Source organism: Lynx rufus, unplaced genomic scaffold (assembly GCF_022079265.1).
Source record: "Lynx rufus isolate CCGP_SWC_20201006 ecotype Redwood Valley unplaced genomic scaffold, mLynRuf1.p SCAF_16, whole genome shotgun sequence".
NCBI lineage: Eukaryota > Metazoa > Chordata > Mammalia > Carnivora > Felidae > Lynx > Lynx rufus.
This window is the reverse complement of record NW_025814830.1, coordinates 27181302-27204221: the sequence shown is the minus strand read 5'-3', so window position 1 is coordinate 27204221 and position 22920 is coordinate 27181302. Positions and strand designations below refer to the sequence as shown.

At 43.4% G+C, this 22920-nt stretch overlaps 2 protein-coding genes across 9 annotated transcripts in view; one reads left to right on the top strand and one right to left on the bottom strand.

The window, feature by feature from the left end:
* The first annotated feature begins 6721 nt into the window (after nucleotides 1–6721).
* On the top strand, nucleotides 6722–16538 carry AKTIP (AKT interacting protein). Of its 3 annotated transcripts, none has more exons than XM_047078414.1 (10): nucleotides 6722–6813; nucleotides 9412–9526; nucleotides 11062–11267; nucleotides 13465–13529; nucleotides 13617–13717; nucleotides 14220–14308; nucleotides 14386–14484; nucleotides 14577–14684; nucleotides 15505–15565; nucleotides 15732–16538. In XM_047078414.1, the coding sequence occupies exons 2-10, from the start codon at nucleotides 9485–9487 to the stop codon at nucleotides 15837–15839; spliced, it is 879 nt and encodes a 292-aa protein (XP_046934370.1). In that variant the 5' UTR covers nucleotides 6722–6813; nucleotides 9412–9484; the 3' UTR covers nucleotides 15840–16538. The 3 variants fall into 3 exon arrangements, with proteins under 3 accessions (XP_046934370.1, XP_046934368.1, XP_046934369.1); XM_047078412.1 differs by having other exon boundaries at nucleotides 15729–16538; XM_047078413.1 differs by lacking the exon at nucleotides 6722–6813 and adding an exon at nucleotides 8345–9032 and having other exon boundaries at nucleotides 15729–16538.
* Nucleotides 16539–16597: 59 nt separating this feature from the next.
* RBL2 (RB transcriptional corepressor like 2) overlaps nucleotides 16598–22920 on the bottom strand; it is a 54410-nt gene continuing 48087 nt past the window's right edge. For 4 of the 6 annotated variants that reach the window (XM_047078407.1, XM_047078408.1, XM_047078410.1 and 1 more), the window contains one exon: nucleotides 16598–18066. In XM_047078407.1, the coding sequence (XP_046934363.1) occupies nucleotides 17896–18066 (171 nt within the window). In that variant the 3' untranslated portion in view covers nucleotides 16598–17895. Of the gene's footprint in view, nucleotides 18244–18881; nucleotides 19025–22920 lie in introns of all 6 variants that reach the window. The other 2 variants (XR_006961862.1, XR_006961863.1) reach the window with 2 other exon arrangements.

Sequence of the window (22920 nt, the reverse complement as noted above, 5' to 3'; positions counted from 1 at the left end):
AGGGAAATGCCCTGTCCTTAGGACATACGTGCTGAAGTATCTAGGAGTGGCCGTCATGATGACTGCCACTTATTTTTAAGTGATCTGAGAGGGGAAAAAAAGGAAAAATACAGCAAGCCATTAACCACTGTTGAATCTAGGTGATGAACAGAACGATGGTCATAAACTTTTAGTAATAAAGAAGGTGGAGATGGTGACAGTGTCATTTCTTTGAGTGGCAAACTCTCACAATCACCAAGATTCATAAGGTGTCCTTCATGAATCCCTATTTACCTAATGTAGGAAAGGAGGGTGTCTTTTCTGGAACAGTACCCTGCCCACAGTCGACCCTGAATTATTTACCAGTGGAGGAATATTGCTTTCTCTCTCCTCTCTCTCTCTTTTTTGTCTGAATCTGCCACTCTAGCTAAACTAAGCTTAAGCCTTTATCATCTTTCCAAATACTTTGAAACCAGAGAGTAAGGTGGTTTTGCAAAGATAACGCCAATCAAAGAGAAGATTGCTCTTGTGGCTGGCGGTAAGCTTGGCAGCAAGTGAAGAGAGTGGGTGGTTATTTGCAGTGTGATGCCATGTTCAAAACGCTGTTTGATTATAAGAGGAAATCTATTCTTTTCCAGCCTTCCGTGAGCTGCGGTGTTGTATGTAGCCGGCTTTTCCTTGAAGCGTCAATATTCAGAGTGATCCATTGGCTGCTCTGATTTTCATTTTAATATGTTGTAGTCTGTTTGTAAAATTCATCCTACGTCTACCTACCGGCCATCCAGCCATCCGTCCACCTATCCATCCAGCCACTCAGTAACTTATGGGGGAAGGAGTTATGGGGACCAGGGCAGGGAACAAGATATGGTGTAAGCAAAAACCAGAAGCACGTTTGTGATGGTATAGCAACAATTGTGATGATCAGTGAAGACCTAGGACAAAAGCCAGGGAGACAAAAGCATCCCTCCATTGCAGGGTTTGTCAAACTTCAATAATTGCCAAAAATTCATGATTTCTGCCATATCTAGGGATCATTATGAATTATAGTATTATTAATATCCTCCCTTGAATCCATTTACTTAAAAAAAAATGCCTACTCTGGGGGCACCTGGCGGGCTCAGTCAGAAGAGTGTGCAACTCTTGATCTCAGGGTTGTGAGTTCGAGCCCTATGTTAGGTATGGAGATTACTTAAATAAACAAAACTTTAAAAAAAATGTCTGGAGCACTTGGGTGGCTCAGGTGGTTGAGTGTGGGACTCTTGATTTTCCCTCAGGTCATGATCTCAGCGTCATGGGATTGAGCCCCGCATCAGGCTCTGCCCTGAGTGTGGAGCCTGCTTAAGATTCTTTCGGCCTCTGCCCCTCTCCCCCACTTGTGCGCTCTCTAAATAAATAAATAATAACTAAAATAAAAAATGTTTCACACTAAACGTTACTATTCATAAAATCATACTTATGATGTGTTGACTATATGTTTTTGCAGGCCTGTTTAAAATGTATAGCTATGGGGGTGCCTGGGTGGCTCAGTGAGTTGAGCATCTGACTTCGGCTCCAGTCATGATCTCACAGTTCATGAGTTCGAGCCCCACATCAGGCTCTGCTGTCAGCACAGAGCCTGTTTCAGATCCTCTGTCCACTTCTCTCTGCTCCCCCCACCCCCACTGCTTGCACTCTCTCAAAAATAAACATTAAAAAAATAAAAACCAAAAATAAAATGTATAGTTAATCATCTCCTATGTCGTGAATAACATACACATCAGTGATACATGTACCCTAAATAGGAATCCACCTTTCAGAAAAGGATTTAGGGGCAAATGGGTTGAGCTAAAAACTGGCTCGTTGAGTGCACCTGTATGAAACACATACATATTTCAACCAAGCTTCGTTATTTTACCCCTTCCTTCTGTTAAGGCCCTTCTTTAGTAGTACATCAGTGGCCTAAAGGCTTTGTACAATTAATTTCCCAAGGACCAAGAGAAGAATAGATTCAGTGGCTATTTTGTTGATTGGAATATGAGCAGGAACCCCAAGTACTTGTAGAGATCACATATCTATTAAGTCCTAATGCAAGAATAATTCATGTTTTGATACAAATATCAGATATGCTCTAAAAATTTAGAATAATGAAGTAATTGAAAATGTCCTATAGGTAAGGTTTAAGAATCAGTTGGGTTTTTTCCTCAGTACTTTACAGATGTTTTTATTTTTAAAAACATTTTTTTAATGTTTATTTATTTTTGAGAGAGAGAGAGACAGAGACAGAGCACTACCGGAGGAGGGGCAAAGAGAGAGGGAGACACAGAATCTGAAGCAGGCTCCAGCTTCTGACCTGTCAGCACAAAGCCCGACGTGGGGCTTGAACTCATGAACTGTGAGATCTTGACCTGAGCTAAGTCGGATGTTTAACCGACTGAGCCAGCCAGGGGCCCCTATATATTTTGTTTTTCTTTTCATGTCTCCTTATGTTTCCTTGATTTACACATAAATCAAAAATGCACTAGACCAAAGCCTTATAACACAGACAAGAACATTAAGTATTATTCTGAGTGCTAATGTGGTTATCACGATTTTTATTTTATTTTTCCGTCCCTCCACCTCCCCTCTGGGAACAATCAGTTTGCTCTCTCTATAGTTAACAGTCTGTTTCTTGGTTTGTCTCTCTATTTGCCTTTGCTCATTTGTTTCTTAAATTCCACATATGAATGAAATCATATGGTACTTGTCTTTCTCTGGCTTATTTCGCTTAGCATTATACTCTCTAGCTCCATCCATGTTGTCGCAAATGGCAAGATCTCATTCCTTTTTATGGCTGAATAATATTCCATTGTGTATCTATACCACCTCTTTATCCTTTCATCTATGGATGGACACTTGCACTCCTTCCATAGTTTGCCTATTGTCAATAATGCTGCCATAAACATCGGGGTGCATGTATCCCTTTGAATTAGTGTTTTTGTAGTTTGGGGAGAAACACCCAGTAGTAAAATTACTGGATCATAGGGCAGTTCTATTGGTAACTTTTAGAAGAACCTGCATACCGTTCTCCAGTTTGCGTTCCCACCAACAGTGTAAGGGCTCCCCTTTCTCCACATCCTTACCAATACTTGTGTATGGTTTTGATTTTAGCCATTCTGACAGGTGTGAGGTGATACCTCAATGTAGTTTTGATTTGCATTTTCCTGTTGATAAGGGATGTTGAGCATCTTTTCATGTGTCTTGTTGGCCATATGGATGTCTACTTTGGAAAAATGTTCATGTTTTCTACTCTTTTCTTTTTTAATTGGATTATTTGGGTTTTGGGGTGTTGAGTTTTATAAGTTCTTTATATATTTTGGATTCTAACCCTTCATCAGATATGCCACTTGCAAATATCTTTTCCCATTCAGTAGGCTGTCTTTTAGTTTTGTTGATTGTTTCCTTCGTTGTGCAGAAGGTTTTTATTTTGGTATAGTCCCAATAGTTTATTTTTGCTTTTGTTTCCCTTGCCTCGGGAGACATATCTAGAAAAATGTTTCTATGGCCGATGTCAGAGAGATTACTGCCTGTGTTCTCTTCTAGGGATTTTGATGGTTTCAGGTCTCACATTTAGGTCTTTAATCCATTTTGAGTTTATTTTTGTGTACGGTGAAAGAAAGTAGAGCATTTTCATTCTTTTGCATACTGCTGTCCAGTTTTCCCAACATCACGTTGAAGAGCATCTATTTTCATCTTAAAGTGCCTTGAGGCTGCCTCATTTCCCTTGGAGTCCATCATCTTTGTTTTCATAATGAACTACTTTCTTACTGCAGAGCTGGGGGCGTACAGGTTGGTAGGTGTTTTTAATTTATTTTAGCTGCTTCCGTCCTTCATTTGTCAAATACATGGCGCATAACTACTACATCCAGGCATTGGACTGGCTGTCAGGGAGACCATGAAGAGAGAAACACATGGTCCCTGCCTCATGGCACTTACGTATAGCGTGGGACAAAGACACTAATAAGTCCTCTCCCAAAGCAATGGAACATCGCTCTGAGGAAGTGGTGTTTCCAGCTGAGATCTGTGTAGGGGAGAAATAAGAATGTTCCAGGCAACGAGAACAACCCGTTCAAAGGCCCCACCTTGCAATGAAATGAAGTGGGAGTGCCTCATACCTCAGAGGAATGCAAGTGACTGCAGTCTGGGGCAAATGCGGCTGGACAGGTAGGTGTTTTCCCACCACACCATTGGTCTTTGTCCTAAGAGCTGTGGGAAACCACTGAAGGGTTGGACTCCTCAACAAAAATTGAAGCCCTGTCAGCAATGCAGAAGAAAGACATGGATATCAACTACACAAGTGACAGTACTCCTAGAAACACCCCAAACACGATCTGAAACAGAAACCTCCCATTTCCCACCCTCCCATAAACAGCATGATTTATTGTTTCTCATCTTAGTGAATGTTCTCACCATCTATCCAGTGGCTCGGGCCAAAAGTCTAGGTGGCATCCATAACACCCTTTTGTCTTTGTACTCCTACTCCCCAGGTCCTATCCATGGCCAAGTCCTGTCCAATCCACCTTCTAAATATCTCTGCAATGCATTCGCTTCTCGATCCCCACCATTACATTCATGCAGCCATCTCTGGCTCGGTGACTGCAATGGTTTCCCAAATGCTCTCCTACTCTGGTGGCCTTTTCAAAATACAAATCTGATTATGTCAGTCTCCTCCCTCTAGGGAGGGATGCAGGGTAAATCTTGATTGGCCCTAGCCCATCATGGCAGACTCCTTCCACTTGCCCTTGATTGGTTTCGATGTGGACAGAGTCCCAGTGACTCATTTCTGGTCACTGGAACTCGGGCATTGCTTCTGAAGGGCTTCTGGGAAAGATATTCTTGCTCTTTGGAAAAGACCATTGGAAGAAAAGGATCCTCTTTATTTTTCTGGACACTGTAACATTTGGGTGTGCCTGGGATGGCAGCAGCCATCTTGCTTCCAGCCTGAAAGTACAATTCCAGGGACTGTTGGGAAGCAATATCTGAAGCCCAGGGTGCCACCCCCCGGAGCCTGCCCTACCTTGTGAGATGAATCCCCTTGCTATATAAGCCAGTTTGACCTGGGTTTTCTGGCATAGGCCACCATAAGGATTCTAACTGATGGCGTGTCTGAGGCATCCAGTGCGAAGCTGACACTTGTACATAAGCGACTGAAGCTCAGTGAAGCGGTCTGAGCTGGAGTAACACATGGGAGTCCTGGGTGAAGCCTGGGGGAAGGAAGGAGCTCGCCAAGGAGGGTGACTCCAGGAAAAGAAGTTTGGGAGAGGATGATGAACCTGCAAACAAAGTTGGGAGGGATTGGGCCAGAGAGGTGCCAAGGGAGACCACCTGTGGCCAGAGGAAAGGATTTCCTGCTTGCCTTCCTCTTTATATTGAGTGAGACTAATATGAAGGACATGACAGCATTCCTAAGGGTATTCGGCCTGGACCAAAGGAAGTGGCTGAAGAGTGTTTTCAACTAGGGGAGGAAGTTGGATTTCAGAACCAGCCCAGGGGATTAACAAGAGTCTGGCTGCCTGCCACTCAAGAAGGTCATTTTACCAGAATTTCAAAGGCAACCAAAAATGGTACAGCCTAGTCAGACAATATTTCTCCTCTTCTGAGTGTAAGATAACTGAGTCAGGTGGAGATTGGAACGGCAACCCAGGAGAAGGCACCATTGTAAGAAAAGGCTTGGCGGTGTGAAAGCCAAGGGCAGCCATCACGGAATACGGCTGGAGACAGACGTGGGAAATGAGATGGGAATATGGGAAGGAGGGCAGCATGGGGTGTGTGCCCTCTAAGTCCGGCCGAGTTCAGCTTTATTCAGCCCGAAAGGGCTTCCGTGGAAAACTTCTGGGCAGTAAAGGGTCGGATGTGTGAAGGTGTTCCTGATCGAAGGGAGGGTTTGGGAGGTAAAAAGAAATCGAGTCAAGGGGCCAGAAAGAGGTCCTCAAACTTCACTTTGAGCCAGATCACCAGAGGTGGTTGTGACAAATGTACTTTCCTGCTGCTCACCTCCCCCCGCCCATGCGGATTCTATGGGCTCAGTCTGATTGGCACATTTTTTAAAAGCTCTTCTGGCAGAGGCTACTGCCAAGCGATGACCGGGGAGTTTAGTTCCCACCATGGGCTCCTCCTACTCTGAGAGAACACGGGCGTCTGTCAACGTTACATAAAACGTTCCCGCAGATTCCCCCGACCTGATAGCCACTCCCCGCGGACCAAGAGGGCACGACGACGAGGGACTCGCGGCTCCCTGAAAGTAGCAGGCTCACGCCACGGGCCCCGCCCGTCCGCAGGTCGCACTTTCAGGGACGCCGGCCCCACCCCGGCCCTGCCCTGGCCCCAGCTTCCAAAGGCAGCAATCACAACAGCCTCCCTAAAAGGAGGCAGTGGCCACGCACTAACCTGTGGGCAGGTCTTTATTATGACTGGCGCATGCCGTGGCCAATTACGTTCAGGCGCTCACTTGTTTCCTCCCCCCTCCCTCCCAAGGGGCCGACACTTCCGTGGAGGACAGTTCACTCCCGGCGCTCTTACGTAAGGGGAGGGTCAGGCGCTGCCCCACCCGAGAGGAGCAGATTTGACTGGTAGGACGGAGTGCTGTCATCCTAACGCCCCCGGAAGAACGTCCTTGACGGACAGGTATGGGAACCAGTTGGCACCGGGAAGCTGGGCGGAAGCGTCCGGGCTCAGGGGCGTGGGGCAGGGGGCGGGGCCTGACACCGAGAGCAGGGCGGGGCGGGGGGTAGGCAGGGGCCGGGCTGGTGCTGCGGCCAGAGATGCTGTGGGGCCGCGACGGCACCCAGCAGCTGGGAGCACTACGTTGAAAACGGCGAGGTGAGGTGCACTGCTGAGCCAGCTGGGAGGGCTGTGAGGGCCGTGGAGTCCTTCAACCTGGGCCGCTAGCGTCCTCGGCCGGGTATTTGTCTGTCCTACCCCGTTCTCTGGACTTCGTAGCGACGGCGGCCGCGCTGGGACACGGGGGCGGGGCCGGGCACCTGTCCGCGTTTGCAGGCACCTGCTGCGCCGGCTGCCGCGGGCCTCGGGGCTGTCCGGGTGCCCGGCCGGGCGGCCTGAGGCAGGGAGGCAGGCCCCACCGGCTCGCCCCGTCCGCGTCCCGCCCTCCCCGCCTCGGTCCTGGTTGAGGGCGGGGGTGGGGGGGGGCGTCCCCAAGCCCTGGAGGCCCTCAGCTCCCCACCGGAGGGGCTCGCGGGCCCGGGGCCGGCCTCGAGCTACCTTGGAGGCTGGGACACAGCCCCTGCCTTGCATCACCTCGAGACAGGTTTGTCCAGATTCTGTGAGTGTGCGGAGATGGATTTCCGCCCCGGGCGAGGGTGCCCGTCCCGGCTGTCCGCAGGAAGCCGGGCCAGGGCCAGGGCTGTTTTCGACTCCTCTTAACGTGGAATTTAAAGCTGTTCGGGTGATGTGTTAAGTTAGTGCCTATTTAGGGACTAAGGCACGTAGGAAAGCAGCACCTTTTTCTAAGTTTTGACTCATGTCATGTTCAGATCATTCGTACAGCTTCGAGATACTGATTTCTCAGCTTGTGAGGTAAAGGAAGACAGTGTGTTTGGTTCGTATGGCCAGCATACGAACCAGCAGAAATTTTCAAATTGTGTCCTAGGGCTTCCTTTCATTTGTGTCGCTCCTGTTGGAAAATGCTGTACCATGCCTGGGTAGACTAGACATCTAATAAACGGTGTAGGTATTCTCTAAAGGTGACAATTTTTCCAGGTGATCATGGTGCTATTGGAAATATTGGCAGCAGTAGAAAATCCCTTCAGCTTAAGGACAGGAGACACTGGCAGCAAGTTTCGATTCTTAAAGGCAAAGTCATAGAATCATTACATGTTAGACTTGGAAGAGACCATACAGGTGAATGATTCACCTCAATAAAACTTATATGATAGTGAGCACTGTTGTCCCAAGGGGAAGGGGTCCCCTGTTAAGTCAGATCTGTCCTAGATGACAGTGGGGTGCTGTACATTACTCTGGACCTGGAAACCACTGTTGTTTTCATTGGGTCAAACAGGAACACGCCAGCACACATTTTTAATGTCCCAACCATTTTCATCTGTGTCCTAGTCACCTTTAAATAAGGCAGATTTGTGGAGAGACCTCAGCAATATTGCTATTTACTGGATGTAAGTCAACAGGTGAGTGGAAGAACCAGGATCCTCATTCCTGTGATTTAATTACTGGGTGGCATTATGCCCTGGAAAGGAAAACAGCAGTAATTGGCACCCAGGAGATATGGGAGACTTGGTACCCACCCGTGGATATCGCCGGCTTGTCATAAAACAAATGTTTGCTGTCAGGGACATTTGGTACGTGATTCTCTAATGATTTGCTTCTTATGAATCTAGTCGAGTGTTGCAAAGTTCTGTCCCTTTTAACCTTCAGCCTTTTTGATTGGTGCGGGTAAGCCTGTGCCCACAGAAGGAGATCTGCATTAAACATAACCGCGCCTGGGGCAGATCACCAGAGCTGAGGAGTTGCTGTTCTTCCAGCCTGGCTCACTGCTTTTCCTCTGCCTCTTCCTCGGTATTTTTAGTAGATGACCCACTGACTTTGTGACCTTTGAGGCATACTTTCTTGTCCGTTACTTGAAGCTTTGCTGGAAGATTTGTTCAGGAGACGTTTTGCAGTCCTCTCTTGCGTGTTTATTACTGGAAATAGCTGAAAGAGACCATTTCTTGAGGATGGTCCTGACAGGACCCAGTTATCCCTCTCTTAGACGCTCTGTCTTCTCTCTGTCATGTCTTTGGCTACTAGTTTTGCTGGGGAGAATCATTTTGTACTTAAAACAACTCATATAAGGCACTTAAATCAGCCCCCTTGGCTCTTTAGCTGCAGTGACAGGCCTTGTGTGTATGTGGGTACAGCACTCCACACCTGGCTCTCCCTGTAGCCCGATGCCCACAAATGATGCCGGCAGCAGCTGTTGTGGTCCAGCCATACATTCTGCGTTTCTGGCACCAAAGCTCAACTGTATCACTGAATATTCTGAATCCTGGCCAAGGACTCGGTACACAGGTTCCTGTAGGCATTTACAGGTGGGAAGAAGTGGCTCAGTCAAGTGTCCCAACTCTTGATTTTGGCTCGAGTCATGATCCCAGGGTCATGGGATCAGTGTGAGCCTGCTTCAGATTCTCTCTCTCCCCCTCTGCCCCTCTCCCCAGCCTTGAGTGCGCATGCACTGTCAAAAAAAAAAAAATAGTAATAATAATAAAACTGGGAAAGAAATTGGAGTCAGAAGAGGGAGGAGGGTATTGAAGGAAACTTTCTGAAGACTTTGTTCCCTTAAGTTTTTATAACTATTATATGATGTTAGGTTGAGCTTCTATTTAGAGTGTCAGATTTAGTTCTTAACTATTCTGGAAGTCTTAACTGTTGGTGTTGGTATATTTCTGTGTTTTCCCATCTCATCTGTAGGTAAAGTGACTTCTGAGGACCGAAGAGTTTGATGACACAAGACCACTGAATTTCTTTGTTTGGAGTCCACGTTATGAACCCTTTCTGGAGCATGTCTGCAAGCTCTGTCCGCAAAGTAGGTGTAGTTGATAAATGTAGTGAGGAAACCTATTTGAGTCAAAGTAGAAGTCAAAATAGTTCGTACCAAGGTTGACTATAATCTTAACAAAATTGCCTGCTTTCCTGGTTTTAGGTTGTACTTTTTTTTTTTAGTTTATTTATTTATTTTTAATAATCTCTACACCCAAGGTGGGGCTCAAACTCACAACCCTAAGATCAGGAGTCACATGTTTTTCTGGCCCAGCCAGTCAGACACCACTAGGTTTTACTTTGAGAAATAAGTAGTTAGCTGATTAAAGTCAGTTTCTGAGACTGAGATCATGTCTCAAATAGAAGACAATTCTCGTAATCGTAACTCTAAGATTATTTGGACTTCGGATATATTTACACATGATGAAATTTGTGACACATTATGGTAGTCTTTTTACTTAATCTGCAGGATTCCATTAGAGAAGCCTTGAGAAAGACCTGTTCACCGTGCTCAACTCAGACTTGCGGGCACTGGTTTAATTTTTCCAAACAGAATGTCTATTTTTAAATTGCAAGAACAGTACGTTTTATGAAAGCTTAATGCAGACAAAAAGAGAATGAATATAAGCCATAATTCCACCTTTAGGAGACACCACCATTAATCATCTTTTTTTCTATGGACACGATATCCATTTTTAATGAAGCTAATTAAAAAGCCTCTGGCTGTACTTGAGCCAAGGAAGTGCCTATGAGGTGATGGTTTAATCTCTGATTCATTTAGACCTATGTCTTTGACCGGCTGACAGTGTATGCTGACAGGGGATAGTGCACACGTGGTTCACATCCATCAGAGACAAGATCAGAATCAGAACAGCACAAGTGAGAGCATAGAGTCACTCGTTGTTTTGAAGTGAGGTGCTAACATCAGGTGGTGACTGGTTTCCTACTACTGTTGAGCTGCTTTGCACCTGACCTTCTACAGCACCTAAGAGCCAGGGGACTTTCTAGTCTTGTACAGTTGTCTGTTTGCTAAGTAGCCCCTTGCCCTGTTTTTGGGGTCCCCAGAAGAAACCATTTCTTCCTGTTTCACATAAATCCTGTAAATAAATATTGGCTTTATTGTTTTTATAGGATGTACAGCTTTAAAAAAGTTTTCTGTTGCTTTAGTCTTCCTTCAGTTTTGTTCTCTAATGGTTGGCCTGCTCAGAGGACTTTCAAGTTACCTTGATCATGGTGCTGGAACGTCCTTGTGAAAGAGCCATTCCAGCTTTTAAGTCAAGGATAAAAGTGCATCACATGTACTCTCATGGTTTAAGAATCATACTAACAGGGGTGCCTGGTTGACTCGGTTGATTAAGTGTCTGACTCTTGATTTCGGCTCAGGTCATGATCTCACGGTTCGTGAGTTCGAGCCCCACACTGGGCTCTACACTGACAGCACAGAGCCTGCTTGGGATTTTCTCCCCCTCTCTCGCTGCCCCACCCTGACTTGTGCATGTTCTCTTTCTCTCTCTCAAAATAAATAAACATTTAAAAAAAGAATCATGCTAACAAATGTTCTCACCACTTCATCTTGAATAGCGATCAGATGGTGAAGAGAAGGCATTAACAGGGGACGTGGTAACCAGCCCTCCACGCGCCGCTCCAAAGAAACAGCTACCTTGTATTCCCAAAAACGCTTTGCCCATTACTAAGCCTACATCCCCCGCGCCAGCAGCACAGTCCACAAATGGCACACATGCTTCTTATGGACCCTTCTACCTGGAATACTCCCTTCTTGCAGAATTGTAAGTACTTAAACTATTTGGTTAAATTTTGAATGACCTTTGAGGATAAAAATGAAAGTTATTCTGGTGCACTCTATAAATGGCTGCGTCGTTGAATCTTAAAGCTCAAATGCATTACCCTCCAATATCAGGTAAATAAGATTTAAAGGCAAACGTGGGGGGCGCCTGGGTGGCTCAGTCAGTTAACCGTCCGACTTTGGCTCAGGTCATGATCTCATGGCTCTTGAGTTCAAGCCCTGCATCAGGCTCTGTGCTGACAGCTCAGAGCCTGGAGCCTCCTGATTCTGTCTCCATCTCTCTCTGCCCCTCCCCTGCTCATGCTTTCTCTCTCTCAAAAATAAATAAAACATTAAAAAAATTTTTTTAAATAAACAAAGGCAAAGGCAAACGTGGGCTTGCGTTTCCATGTCTGTTTTGGAGAGCAATAGGAAGAGACTAAGATTAATAAGCAGGTCAGGAACTGAGTAATTTAATTTTGGTGTTCCTTTATATGAAGTAAGGAAGTCCCCTCCTGCACAGGTGCTTGTAGAGAGTGGGGCAGCAGGAGGGCAGCAATCTGTTCTTCCTTGGGTCAGTTCCAGCTGGGGGCGTGTGCTTCACTGTGGTGGCCACCTCGTAAGAGGCATCCTGACTGGCTGAGGCGAGGGTCCCAGTCATAGGGTCAGGGAATCAGACCTTAGGAGTCAACAGTTGAAGGAACTGGAACCACTACCTTAGAGAAAACTTAGGAAGTCCTCGTTAACACTGCCTTCGTGTTTTTGAAGGCCTGTCGTTAGAAAGGGGGTTTGAGTTCTGCTCTGTGACCCACAAAGACAGAAGTAGGCAGTTACAGGGGAGTTCGAAAGATTTGGGCTTCGTGCAGGTAAGCACCTGACTGAGGTTGCACGTCTGTCACAGGCGGAGAGGAGCGCGGCCACAGAGGGCCGGGAGCACTGGCCGCGCCTGGCCCGCCACAGGGGCTCACACAGAGTTGGGTCTGCTCATTTGTTCCTGGGGCCAAAGTATGGAGAATGAATTCTTCACTTCTGTCATTTTTAAGTCCCTTTGTACAGCATCCCCACACATTCCCTCACTGTACTCATGTTGTGTCACGGTCAGAGGGTCTGAGGCCCCAGCACAGTTGGCGGAGTGTGATTTGGTGGCAGTGGTCCCTTCAGCTTTATAATGGAGGCCTTGTGTTTGAGGCTGGAGTGAGTTGGACAGGCCTCCATTGTGGCCTCAGATCTGCTGTCTGTATTAGAACACAGCGCGGCCTCACTGTGGTACACACATCTGCCGGCCCTAGTGCTGTTAACACGTTGAAATTTTAGTGACTTAAAAATGGAGTAACTACTCAAAAATGTTAAAAAAGAAGCGTGATGGCAAGTAGGTAATAAGAACAGTCGACTGAGGTCCTAAAGTTATTTCTGTAACAAAATTCAGGCTTGGCGGGTGAAACACATTTTAAGGCCCTCGGTCAGCATCATTCAGGGTCTGGTCCCTGCCTTCCTTTCTTAGGCTCCCAGGAGAGCCAGTACCAGCACTGTCCATGCACTGGTGTTCCCTTGCCACAGCGCCCACGGGATTCAGGTGTCTGCGTGGTGGGGTCAGTGTAGGAGTAGAGGATAGCATGAGCACCTGGTATCGATGCCTGCCTTCCCCGAGAACACTGCACATGTAAGCACGGCCCTCTGCCACGAAGACTGGGGTTGAGGCCTCAGTGACGTTAAGCCTGTGCGATTTTTCTTTTTAATTACCTAAAACCGTGTTTCCAGTGGCTTTTGAATGCGTGTGGGTGAAATCTGTCGTCCACAGTCACAAAAGCAAGAACTGTACTCTCTCATTTACCGAAAATTTAATGTCCAGAACTGAAACCAGGTTGTCTCATTCAGAATTACCTACCAGCTGGTTTCCAAGATGATGTTTTGGAAACGTTGACTTCTGGGAGGAAAACTTGAATCTTTGTGTAACCTTGTTTGGCTTGACATTCTTAGTCCGGGGCCCTCTCTGACTCCTTGTTTCTCTGTGAGCTTGAGTTATAAAGCTGGGGAATGGGCCACAGTGTGGGCCACGTGAGATCGTGGTGACGTGGCTTGTGTGTCAGGTGTCAGCTGCCCCTCGAGGGACTATTCCTTCTCTCGAAAAGTGAATGTAGGGTTGTTTGATATGTGTGTGTCGTTTCCTTCCGTACAATTTCATTGTTCTGCTTCTGTCTTAGTACCTTGGTTGTGAAGCAGAAGCTCCCGGGGGTCTACGTGCAGCCATCTTACCGCTCTGCATTAAGTAAGAAGGATTCACTCTTAATACGTAGCGTTTTTGGTTCCTCTGACAGAAACTTAGGCCTCAACTGTTCTTTATTTTTTCCTACAGTGTGGTTTGGAGTAATATTCATACGGCATGGACTTTATCAGGATGGTGTATTTAAGTTTACAGTTTACATCCCTGATAACTACCCAGATGGTGACTGTCCAGTAAGTAAGAAATCAAGTCTGGCTTCATTTGTTGGGTCTGAGATGGGGGGGGGGGGGGAGGGGGCTTTAAGGACTTGCAAGATTTCTTGGTTCTTTTCCTGAGCTCGTGATTTTATGATTTCAGTTTCCTAAAATGTTTTGTCTACTCCGTCAACTTTCAAGGGAATTTTTGTGCTTTGTTGTTATCTTTTGCCGTGCCAGCCCCTGCCATGAGCTTTCCTTGTTTCTCTGCTCAGGGTGTGCAAGGGAGGCTGGGAGCTGTGCTACAGCACCGACTGTGTGCATGGTGACCATTGTGCTGTAGCACAGTGACTTTTTACCCCCTTGCTTGCAAAATAGAGTTTTATAGGAAAATGGTGGAGGTTGTTAGGTACGCCTCTTGAGGCAGCTCTCTGACTTAAAACAGCAGGACTGCCTTGCCTGAAGTTCCCTTTACAGCTGTCTGTATGGGTCTAATAAGCTCCTTGCTTCCATTAAAGGACACATCTCTCTTTAAATACAGCACTTGGTGTTTGATATTCCCGTCTTTCACCCACTCGTCGATCCCACCTCAGGTGAATTGGATGTGAAGAGAGCATTTGCCAAATGGAGGTTAGTAAAGAAGTGTTTGCTTTGGTGATCTAGGTCAGCAAGAAGGTGCTTCAGTAATCATACATGTCTCTCTTCAGGCGGAACCATAATCATATTTGGCAAGTTTTAATGTACGCACGAAGAGTTTTCTACAAGATTGATACAGCAAGCCCCCTAAACCCAGAGGCTGCAGTCCTGTATGTTACTCTGCTTTGTTATTTCAGATAAATTTGAAAAAACAGCTAAGTAGACTATGTTGGTAACTTTCTGATTGAAACTTTTAACACAGGTATGAAAAAGATGTTCAGCTTTTCAAAAGTAAAGTGGTTGACAGTGTTAAGATGTGCACTGCTCGTCTGTTCGACCAACCTAAAATAGAAGACCCCTATGCAATCAGGTAAGTGGTACGTGATCTAGATAAACTGCACTTTGCCATCTTGTACTTCCATTTTCCAGGTGGTTGTAGAATGAGGATTTGAAGGGAAAGTGTATAATCTGTTAGCCTACAACCTTTATAATTTGTTGGCAACTCGATTTCTGATACCTCTTGGGCTTTCCCTTAAATAGAAAGCTTTGTATCGACTGGCATATCGTGCCAATAGCAAGCTATTTAGTGACTTTGATTTCCTAAGGATGTTTGTAATGTGCACGTTCAAATCCAGACTTTTCTTTCAGTTGGCAGTTTTAGCTGGAGCCCAGCTGCCGTATCCCCACTGACATTCAGGTTTGGGGAAAGGAGGGAAACTGAATAGTGTAAATCGTGTGTTCCTTTAGCACTATGATATTTAATCTTGGAAGCGTCTGAAGTATTGAGAACTGAGGAGTTCGTGATTTAGCTCTTTGGCAACAGATGCTGCTGGGAAGGTCGCGTGGCACAGTGGTTAAGGGCTTGTGTTCTGCAGACCGCATGCTTGGTATTTGTGCTTACTGGCTTGGGTGACCCAGGGCAATTAGTTTTACTCCTGCGCTTTCTTCACCTGTCAACAGCAGTACTTCAGAGGTGGCTGAGAGACTGAGATGAGCTAACCCATGTAAAGGGCTCTATAAGGGATAGTCATCCTGTGAGAGAAGCATTTGGATGAACATCTAAAACTTATATGTTCGACACGGGTTATCGTTCCTTAAGTTTTGTTAAGGGGACTGGCTTCAGTATTAAAAAATGGATGTTATACATATTTAGTAAATCAGAGCGGTTTAATATTTTTCTCTTCCTTAAGCTTTTCTCCGTGGAATCCTTCTGTACATGATGAGGCCAGAGAGAAGATGCTGACTCAGAAAGTAAGTACATAACCATTTTTGAAATAGTGAACTGTTTCCTCTCTGAAGGTCTTCATTGGAGACTACTTATCCTAAATACAAATAACGTTTTGGGAAATGGAGATTTTGGCACGGTACAAACTCCTCAGGTGTATTTTTAATGTCTGTTCTTGATTATGCCTAGAAGAAGCCGGAAGAACAGCATAATAAAAGCGTTCACGTTGCTGGCCTGTCATGGGTAAAGCCTGGTTCGGTGCAGCCTTTCAGTAAAGAAGAGAAAACGGTAGCAACTTAAGCGCTGGCGAATCCGGTGCCCCGTGCACTTTCCTGCCGGATGCGGGCCTGGTGAGAGCTGACCGGTGGCAGAGGGCCGCCAGAAGAGTAAAACTGTGCGAACAAGGACTGCTGTCTGTGTCCATGGATGCTTAGGTTCTAACAGCAAGTTTTGGAAACCTCTCTTTAAGTAATGCATTACTTCTGTCAGAAGTGTCTTTAGGGTGGTTAACTAGTTCAGTACTCCAAATTATTGGGGACCTCGAGGCTTAAGTATTTTTCTGAATATAATGCTAAAGGTAAGTTACATTCATTTACACTAATAGAGTAGACAGTTGGGCGTGCTATCCAGTGGCTTTACCCCCATGGTTTCAGTTGTACATATGTTAGGACGCGGGAAAGAGGTAGAGAGAGAGAGCAGGTTCCGTAGCTTATTAGCACTTGTAAGTGGAAGATCATCTGAACCTCAGTCTTCAGCCTACTGTCTCCCTGATTTACCAGCCCCTGTCATCACTGAGGTACATGTTAGGTGAGGGAGAGGAAACCAGAACACTTGTTCATAGTGGTTTATTGTTTTGTTTTGTTTTTTTAAGCAAATTACTTACTGTATTTTTATGGCAGGAGGGAGAGAAAGTGTTAAAACGGTTTCTAATGAAGTCAGATATTTAAATGATGAATGACTAATGTGTTTTGTAGAGACAAAATAAACCAATAAATGATTGCTCTTTGTCATTTATGCAGGAAACTAGCTACCCCTTTCTCAATATAACTAAACAAAGATTAATTTATAAATGCTTTATTGAAAAATACACTTATTTTCATATAAAATTACAGTAGCAGTAAGTATCTTGAAGAGGTTTTATAAATATTTTTGCAGACCACTATTCTAACTGAACAGTGTAAGTTCCATATTTCTTTCAGAGCAATATGAAGTTACCCAGTAACTTGGTTTATACTGATTCAATTTACAATTGAATTTTCTCCCTAATAAGATTATTCATTCAACTTTAAAACTGCTGGAACGATAGTGATTAATAAAGGTATATAGAGATAATTCAACAGCTGTTAAATAACATTTCTAATTTTTATAAATGGTACTATGTACTAATAAAAACCTAAATTCTCCAACCTATTTTTTAAACTGCCAGGAACACACCCAAAGATCTTTTATCACCTTAATAGACACGTGTCTTTCAGGATAACTACCTCTTAAAGAAGAGGTCAGAATTTTTCATATTCCCTTGATTTAAAATTCAACTTGATTTAAAATCTTTACTTAGCCAACTGATCCCTATTAACAACAAAACACTGGAGAATTAAAAACACATGCCCAAAGGCAGCTACTGGGGCTTTAACAGTTTAAAAAAAGTACAAAAGCATCAAAGATGATATTGCATGTTTAGCCTGGAAGTTTTGTACTTAATAAAGTTCACATTATAGAAAGTGCCATCGCAAATATACAGCAAAATCTGGGTTACAAAACCATGCTTTTTACAGCCCTAAAGTGCCACTTCTTATACAAGTTCACTCACACATTGCACACCAAACAACCCAGCACTTCCCACACCATCACACCTAAAGGGGAGAGGGAACAGTTACACCACGGGAACAGGAGACTGGGGTAAGAATCTAGGGCCTCCGGATCGGGGCTCTTGCCCTCTGTTGCAGGAATGCCAAAACCTCCCACTCCTACCAGGCGTTTTGAGACAAACACCTAAGTTTTTGTTTTGCTTTTCGTGAGGGCCAGAAGCTGACCATGAATCAGGTGGGAATGAACCGAAATACAGTCCCTCTGCTGGAGCACATCCACAGAGACCTCTTACACAGAGGTGAGCACGCTCTGTTCTCTGCAGCTCTTGTAAAAGCTTTGCCGAAGAGTTAAAAAAAAAATCCACATTTGGATTCTAAGCAGTCTTGATGGCAAGCACTGAGTGGTAGGAAAAAGGCAGCTGGGATGAGTAGAAATATCCAAAGAGGATACTGGAAGATTAGGAAAAGAGCCCCATACTCGAGCATGCATTAAATGGTGCTGCTGGACAGGGTTTGTGAAAAGATAATTTCAATACAACAGACTAACCTCAGTGAGAACCTCGGTCATTAGCTACATCTTGGAGACGGCGTAATAAGGCAGAGTGATTTTCTGGGCAAATTCTTTTTGCGGGTGATTCACTTCCATCTTCCAAAAGTATCCCTCTCTTTTTCGTTGGAGTTTCTCCTGTCCGTATCATACTGTTAATTTCTCTCAGTCTCTAGAGTGGGGAAAAATAGATAACAAAACTTTAAAATGCTAACAAACATAGTTCAGTGTTCAGTCCAAGAACCTTCGAATGAAGAGCTTACCTTCAAGAGGATGAACCTCTTTATAAAGAAAAGAAGCCGTGTATCCTTCCGATTTCACCCCTCAGCTGGCTGACTCTCCTGACTACCTGGGTTGGAGGGCAGAGTGTTTCTATTGTGGACAAGCTCCAGGGGGGATTCTGATGTACACTTTTACAAAAGTAAGAGATTGCAAATTTGTGGGTTTTTTTTTTTTTTTTACAATAGGGAGCACCATCTTGCTATGCCATATTTAGTCAACTCCCTACATCTCCATTGTCCTAAGGCTTTTTTTTTTAAGTTTGTTATCAAGCGACAGAGACAGAACGTGAGGGTCAGAGAGAGAGGGAGACACAGAATCGGAAGCAGGCTCCAGGCTCTGAGCTGTCAGCACAGAGCCTGATGCGGGGCTCGAACTCAGAAACCGCGAGATCATGACCTGAGCTGAAGTCGGTCGCTTAACTGACTGAGCCACTCAGGCGCCCCTCTCCATTGTCCTTTTTAAAAAAATAGTGTAATTTTACACTGTATTATGCCTTTTTTCAGTCCAGTGTTATGCATTTAGCAGCTGTTCTCAACTGGAATTTCGCAGGACAAGTAAGCCTTACTTCCCTAAGGCATCCATTGTAGGTAATTTATTAGTATGATCTAGAAGGTACTCCCATCCCTGGGAGAATAGAGAAAAGTTAGGCAAATTATTTTCTGTGCTATGTGGTGATCATGAGGAACCCTGATTGAGAGGACCTACCAGGATGCCAGAGAGACTGGACCGACATAGAGTGCCTTCAGCATTGTTTCTCCAAAGGCCCAAAAGTCAGTTACCACGTCATTTTCTGGTAGTTTGTTGGTTACAGATTCTTTTTTCACGTGTTACTTCATTGTCCATGTTTCCTTATGGAAAATATACTCTGGTTATTCACCTGTGTTTGTTACAGGAAACCTCAAACAGGAAAGTAGGGAGAAGAGTGTAATGAAATCCTCCCATGGCCATCAACCCACTTGACCAGTTCTGGCCAGTCTGACTTGATCTACATACCCTCATTCATTTCCCAGTCCCCACACTGTTTTAAAGCTAATCCTAGACATATTTTATTCATAATATTTTATTTTGAACAAATTTTTCTGACGCTTTAAAGTCACATGTTCTTTATTAGCGTGTGCACCTTCTCACCTTCTCAAATCTTATCCATCTTAAGAAAGCTTTCTTTTGACGTCTACCCTCTTATGTTCCTAATCTCTAGTCTACCGTTTCCTTGAATATTCCTTAAATTGTTAATTGTATAAATGTTATTTGTATATAATGAATACATTATAGGATATATATTACACAGTGTACAACTGTATAACTTAATACACATAAGACAATACATACCATACATTTATATTATAGTGTTAAATATATTACATATAATTTATATATGATACCCAGTATCTCACAATCACAATTTTATACAATACATATTTAAAACACAAATACTGATTACAAAAAATTCATACAGCATATGCCTAGATGTCTTGTCCTCACCCAATCCCCAGGATAACTACTATTATCTTTCATTCACTGAACAAATCAGGGAACTGTATAGCCTTCAGCTCTTTAGGAATGCTCTCAGTACAAATGTAATTATTACGTGGTTTTTTGGAAAAAAAAATGAAATGGTATATCTTATGTGCTGTTTGGAATATTCAGTCAACATTTTGTCTTTGATCTTCCCATATCAGTATATATGCATTACATCTCTTTAACTGCTATACAGTATTTTACAGTATGTCTGTATCCTAGTTTAATCCCCTATTGATGTATTATTTCCTCCCAACTGTTTAAAAATGTAAGCAACGTAATAATATTCAACAGGCTGTACCAATCCACTGAAACTGCCCTGACAGGTGTCACTGATTCCTAATCATTCTAATTATCTTGTGTGGTATTCTAGAATTCTTTTCTCATGGTCGTGTAAACGTTAGGATGGTACAGGTTGGTTCTAGACTCAAGGTACTTTTTTCTTTTTTTTTTTAGTTTATTTTGGCGGGGGTGGGGGGGTGGGGGAAGGTGGAGAGAGAATGATAATGAATCCCAAGCAAAGCTCCACACCATCAGCACGGAGCCCAATGTGTGGCTCAAACTCACACCATGAGATGGTGACCTGAGCCGAAGTCTGATGCTTAACTGAGCCACCCAGGCACCCCGACTCAAGGTACTTCTGATCTCAGCTCTTGTCTATCAAGTCATCATGACAAATGTTTCTTTAACCAAGACTAATTTTGCTATATAATGGAGAAACTCCTAATTCAGTGCTAAAATTTTTTTTTTTAAACTTCCCAGGTGGTGATAGGACAGTCACCGATCTAAGTGCTTAACATTTTTTTTCACAAAATGTCATTTTTTAAAGCTTTACATATAGTAAAATTCATCCTTAAGCGTACACTTCTGCATGTTTTGACAAACGTATGTAACTACAGTAAGTTTCTTTGTTCCAAAAAGTTCCCACACTGCTAGTTAAGCTACTACCCCCACACACTGATGATGTTCCCTGTCCCTATAGTTTTGCCTTTTCCAGAACGTCACAGAAGTGAAACCCTATAGTAAGTGGCCTACTGAATCTAGGACTTTTCACTTAAGCACTAATGCATCCGAGGTTCATTTATATTGCTGAGTTTATCAGTTTATTCCCCTTTATGGCAGACAAAGGAGTTGCCCCTTATTGGGTGTACCACAGGTTTGTTTATCCATTAGCCAGCTGGAGGACATGGGGGTTGTTTTCCACTTTTGGGCAATTAGGAATAGCCCTAAACATTCATGTACATGTTTTTGTATGAGCCTTAGGTAAACACCCAAAAGTGAAATTACTGGTTATATGGTAAGGGGATGTTTATAAGAAAATGCCAAACTATTTTCTAGGTGTAACAGCTATGCTGTATTGTTTCACACTCTCACCAGCAATACATAAAAGTTTCAGTTGTTCCACATCATTGCCAGAATTCATGTTATTTTTTAGATTTGGGCTAATGGATAAAGCATGTTCAAGTCTTTTGCCTAGTTTTAAATTTGGTTGGTTTCCTTTTGAATTTTGAAAATCCTTTATGTTTTGTAGATACAGATAAGAGGTATGTAAAATTTTCTCCCAGCTTGTGGCTTTTTTCTATCTTTTAAAAGAGCAGATATTTTTAATTTTGATGTAGTCCAATTTATCAGTCGTTTATGGATTGTGCTTTTGATGCTGTTATCTAAGAAATCTTTGTTTATACCATGTTCACAAAGATTTTGTTCTCCTATGGTTTCTCCTAGGAGTTTCATAAGTTTTACATTTAGGTCTGTGGTCCATTTTGATTCATTTTTGGATCCGGATGCACAGTATGGATGTAGGTTTACTATTATTATTGTATGTGGTTACCCAGTTGTTTAGCACCATCTGCTGAAAAGGCTGTTCTTTCTCTGCTAAATTACTTTTGCACCTTGTTGACACTCCACTCACCATGTACGTATGGTCTATTTCTGGGTTTTATTCTGTTCTGTCGCTCTGTATGTCTTTCCTTTTACCAATACCACATTATCTTGGTAACCACAGCTTTATAGTTAAGTCTTGAAATCAGAGAATGTAAGTCTTCCAAATTTTTCAGAATTGTTTTAATTATTTTAGTTGCATTTTCATATACATTTTGGAACCAGTTTGCTACCTTACACAAATAATTCTGGGATTTTGACAGGAATTGGGTTGAATTTATAGATCAAGTGAAAGAAAACAGACATCTTGAAAATGTCATCCAATTCATAAACATGGTATTTCTCCATTTTCTCCATCTTTCTTTAACCACTGTTCTGTAGTTTTCAGGATATGAATCTTGTACATCTTTTGTCAAGACTTACCCAAAGCAGTTTTTAATGTTACAGTGCTTTAGAAAATTTCTACTTCTCACTTGTTGCTAGTATACAGAAGTAAATTTGATTTTTGTATAGTAGCCCTAGAACCTTGTTAATCTTACTAATTCCACTAACGTTCTTTAGATTTTGTGATTTTTCTATGAAGAAAATCACGTTGTATATGGAAGACAGCTTTATTTCTTTCTTTTCAGTCTGTATGCCTTATTTATCTTGCCTTATCATATATGACCTTGCATATGGTTATAATGTTGAATAGGAATAGTGAAAGTAGATATCCTTGTCCCTGATCTTAATAGTGGACAACTGGGGTGCCTGGGTGGCTCAGTTGGTTAAGCAACTGACTCTTGGTTTCGGCTCAGGTCATCATCTCAAGGTTCACTGGATTGAGCCCCACATCAGGCTCTGTGCTGACAGTGCAGAGCCTGCTTGGGATTCTCTATCCCTCTCTGCCCCTTCCACATTCTTTCAAAATAAATAAATAGTTAAAATAATTTTAAAAAAAATAGTGGAAGACTGAATGCCTTCTAAGTGTATTGGTAGCTATAGATTTTTTAGTATGTATTCTTTATCCGATTAAGTTCCCTGAGAGGTTTTATCATGAATGAATGTTGTATTTTGTCAAATGTTTTTTCTTCAACTACTGAGATGATTTATCATCTTCACTTTTTAGAAGAGTTTGTATAGAACTGGCAGTACAATTGACTTCTGAACATGGGTTTGAAATGGGTCCACGTACACATGGCTTTTTTTCAATAAAGTACATTTTCTTTTCCTTACGATTTTAATATTTTCTCATTTATTATAATACAGTATGTAGTATATATACAAAATCTGTGTAAATCAGCTGTTTTTATGTTGTTGGTAAGGATTCCCATCAACAGTAGGCTATTAGTAGGTACATTTTGGG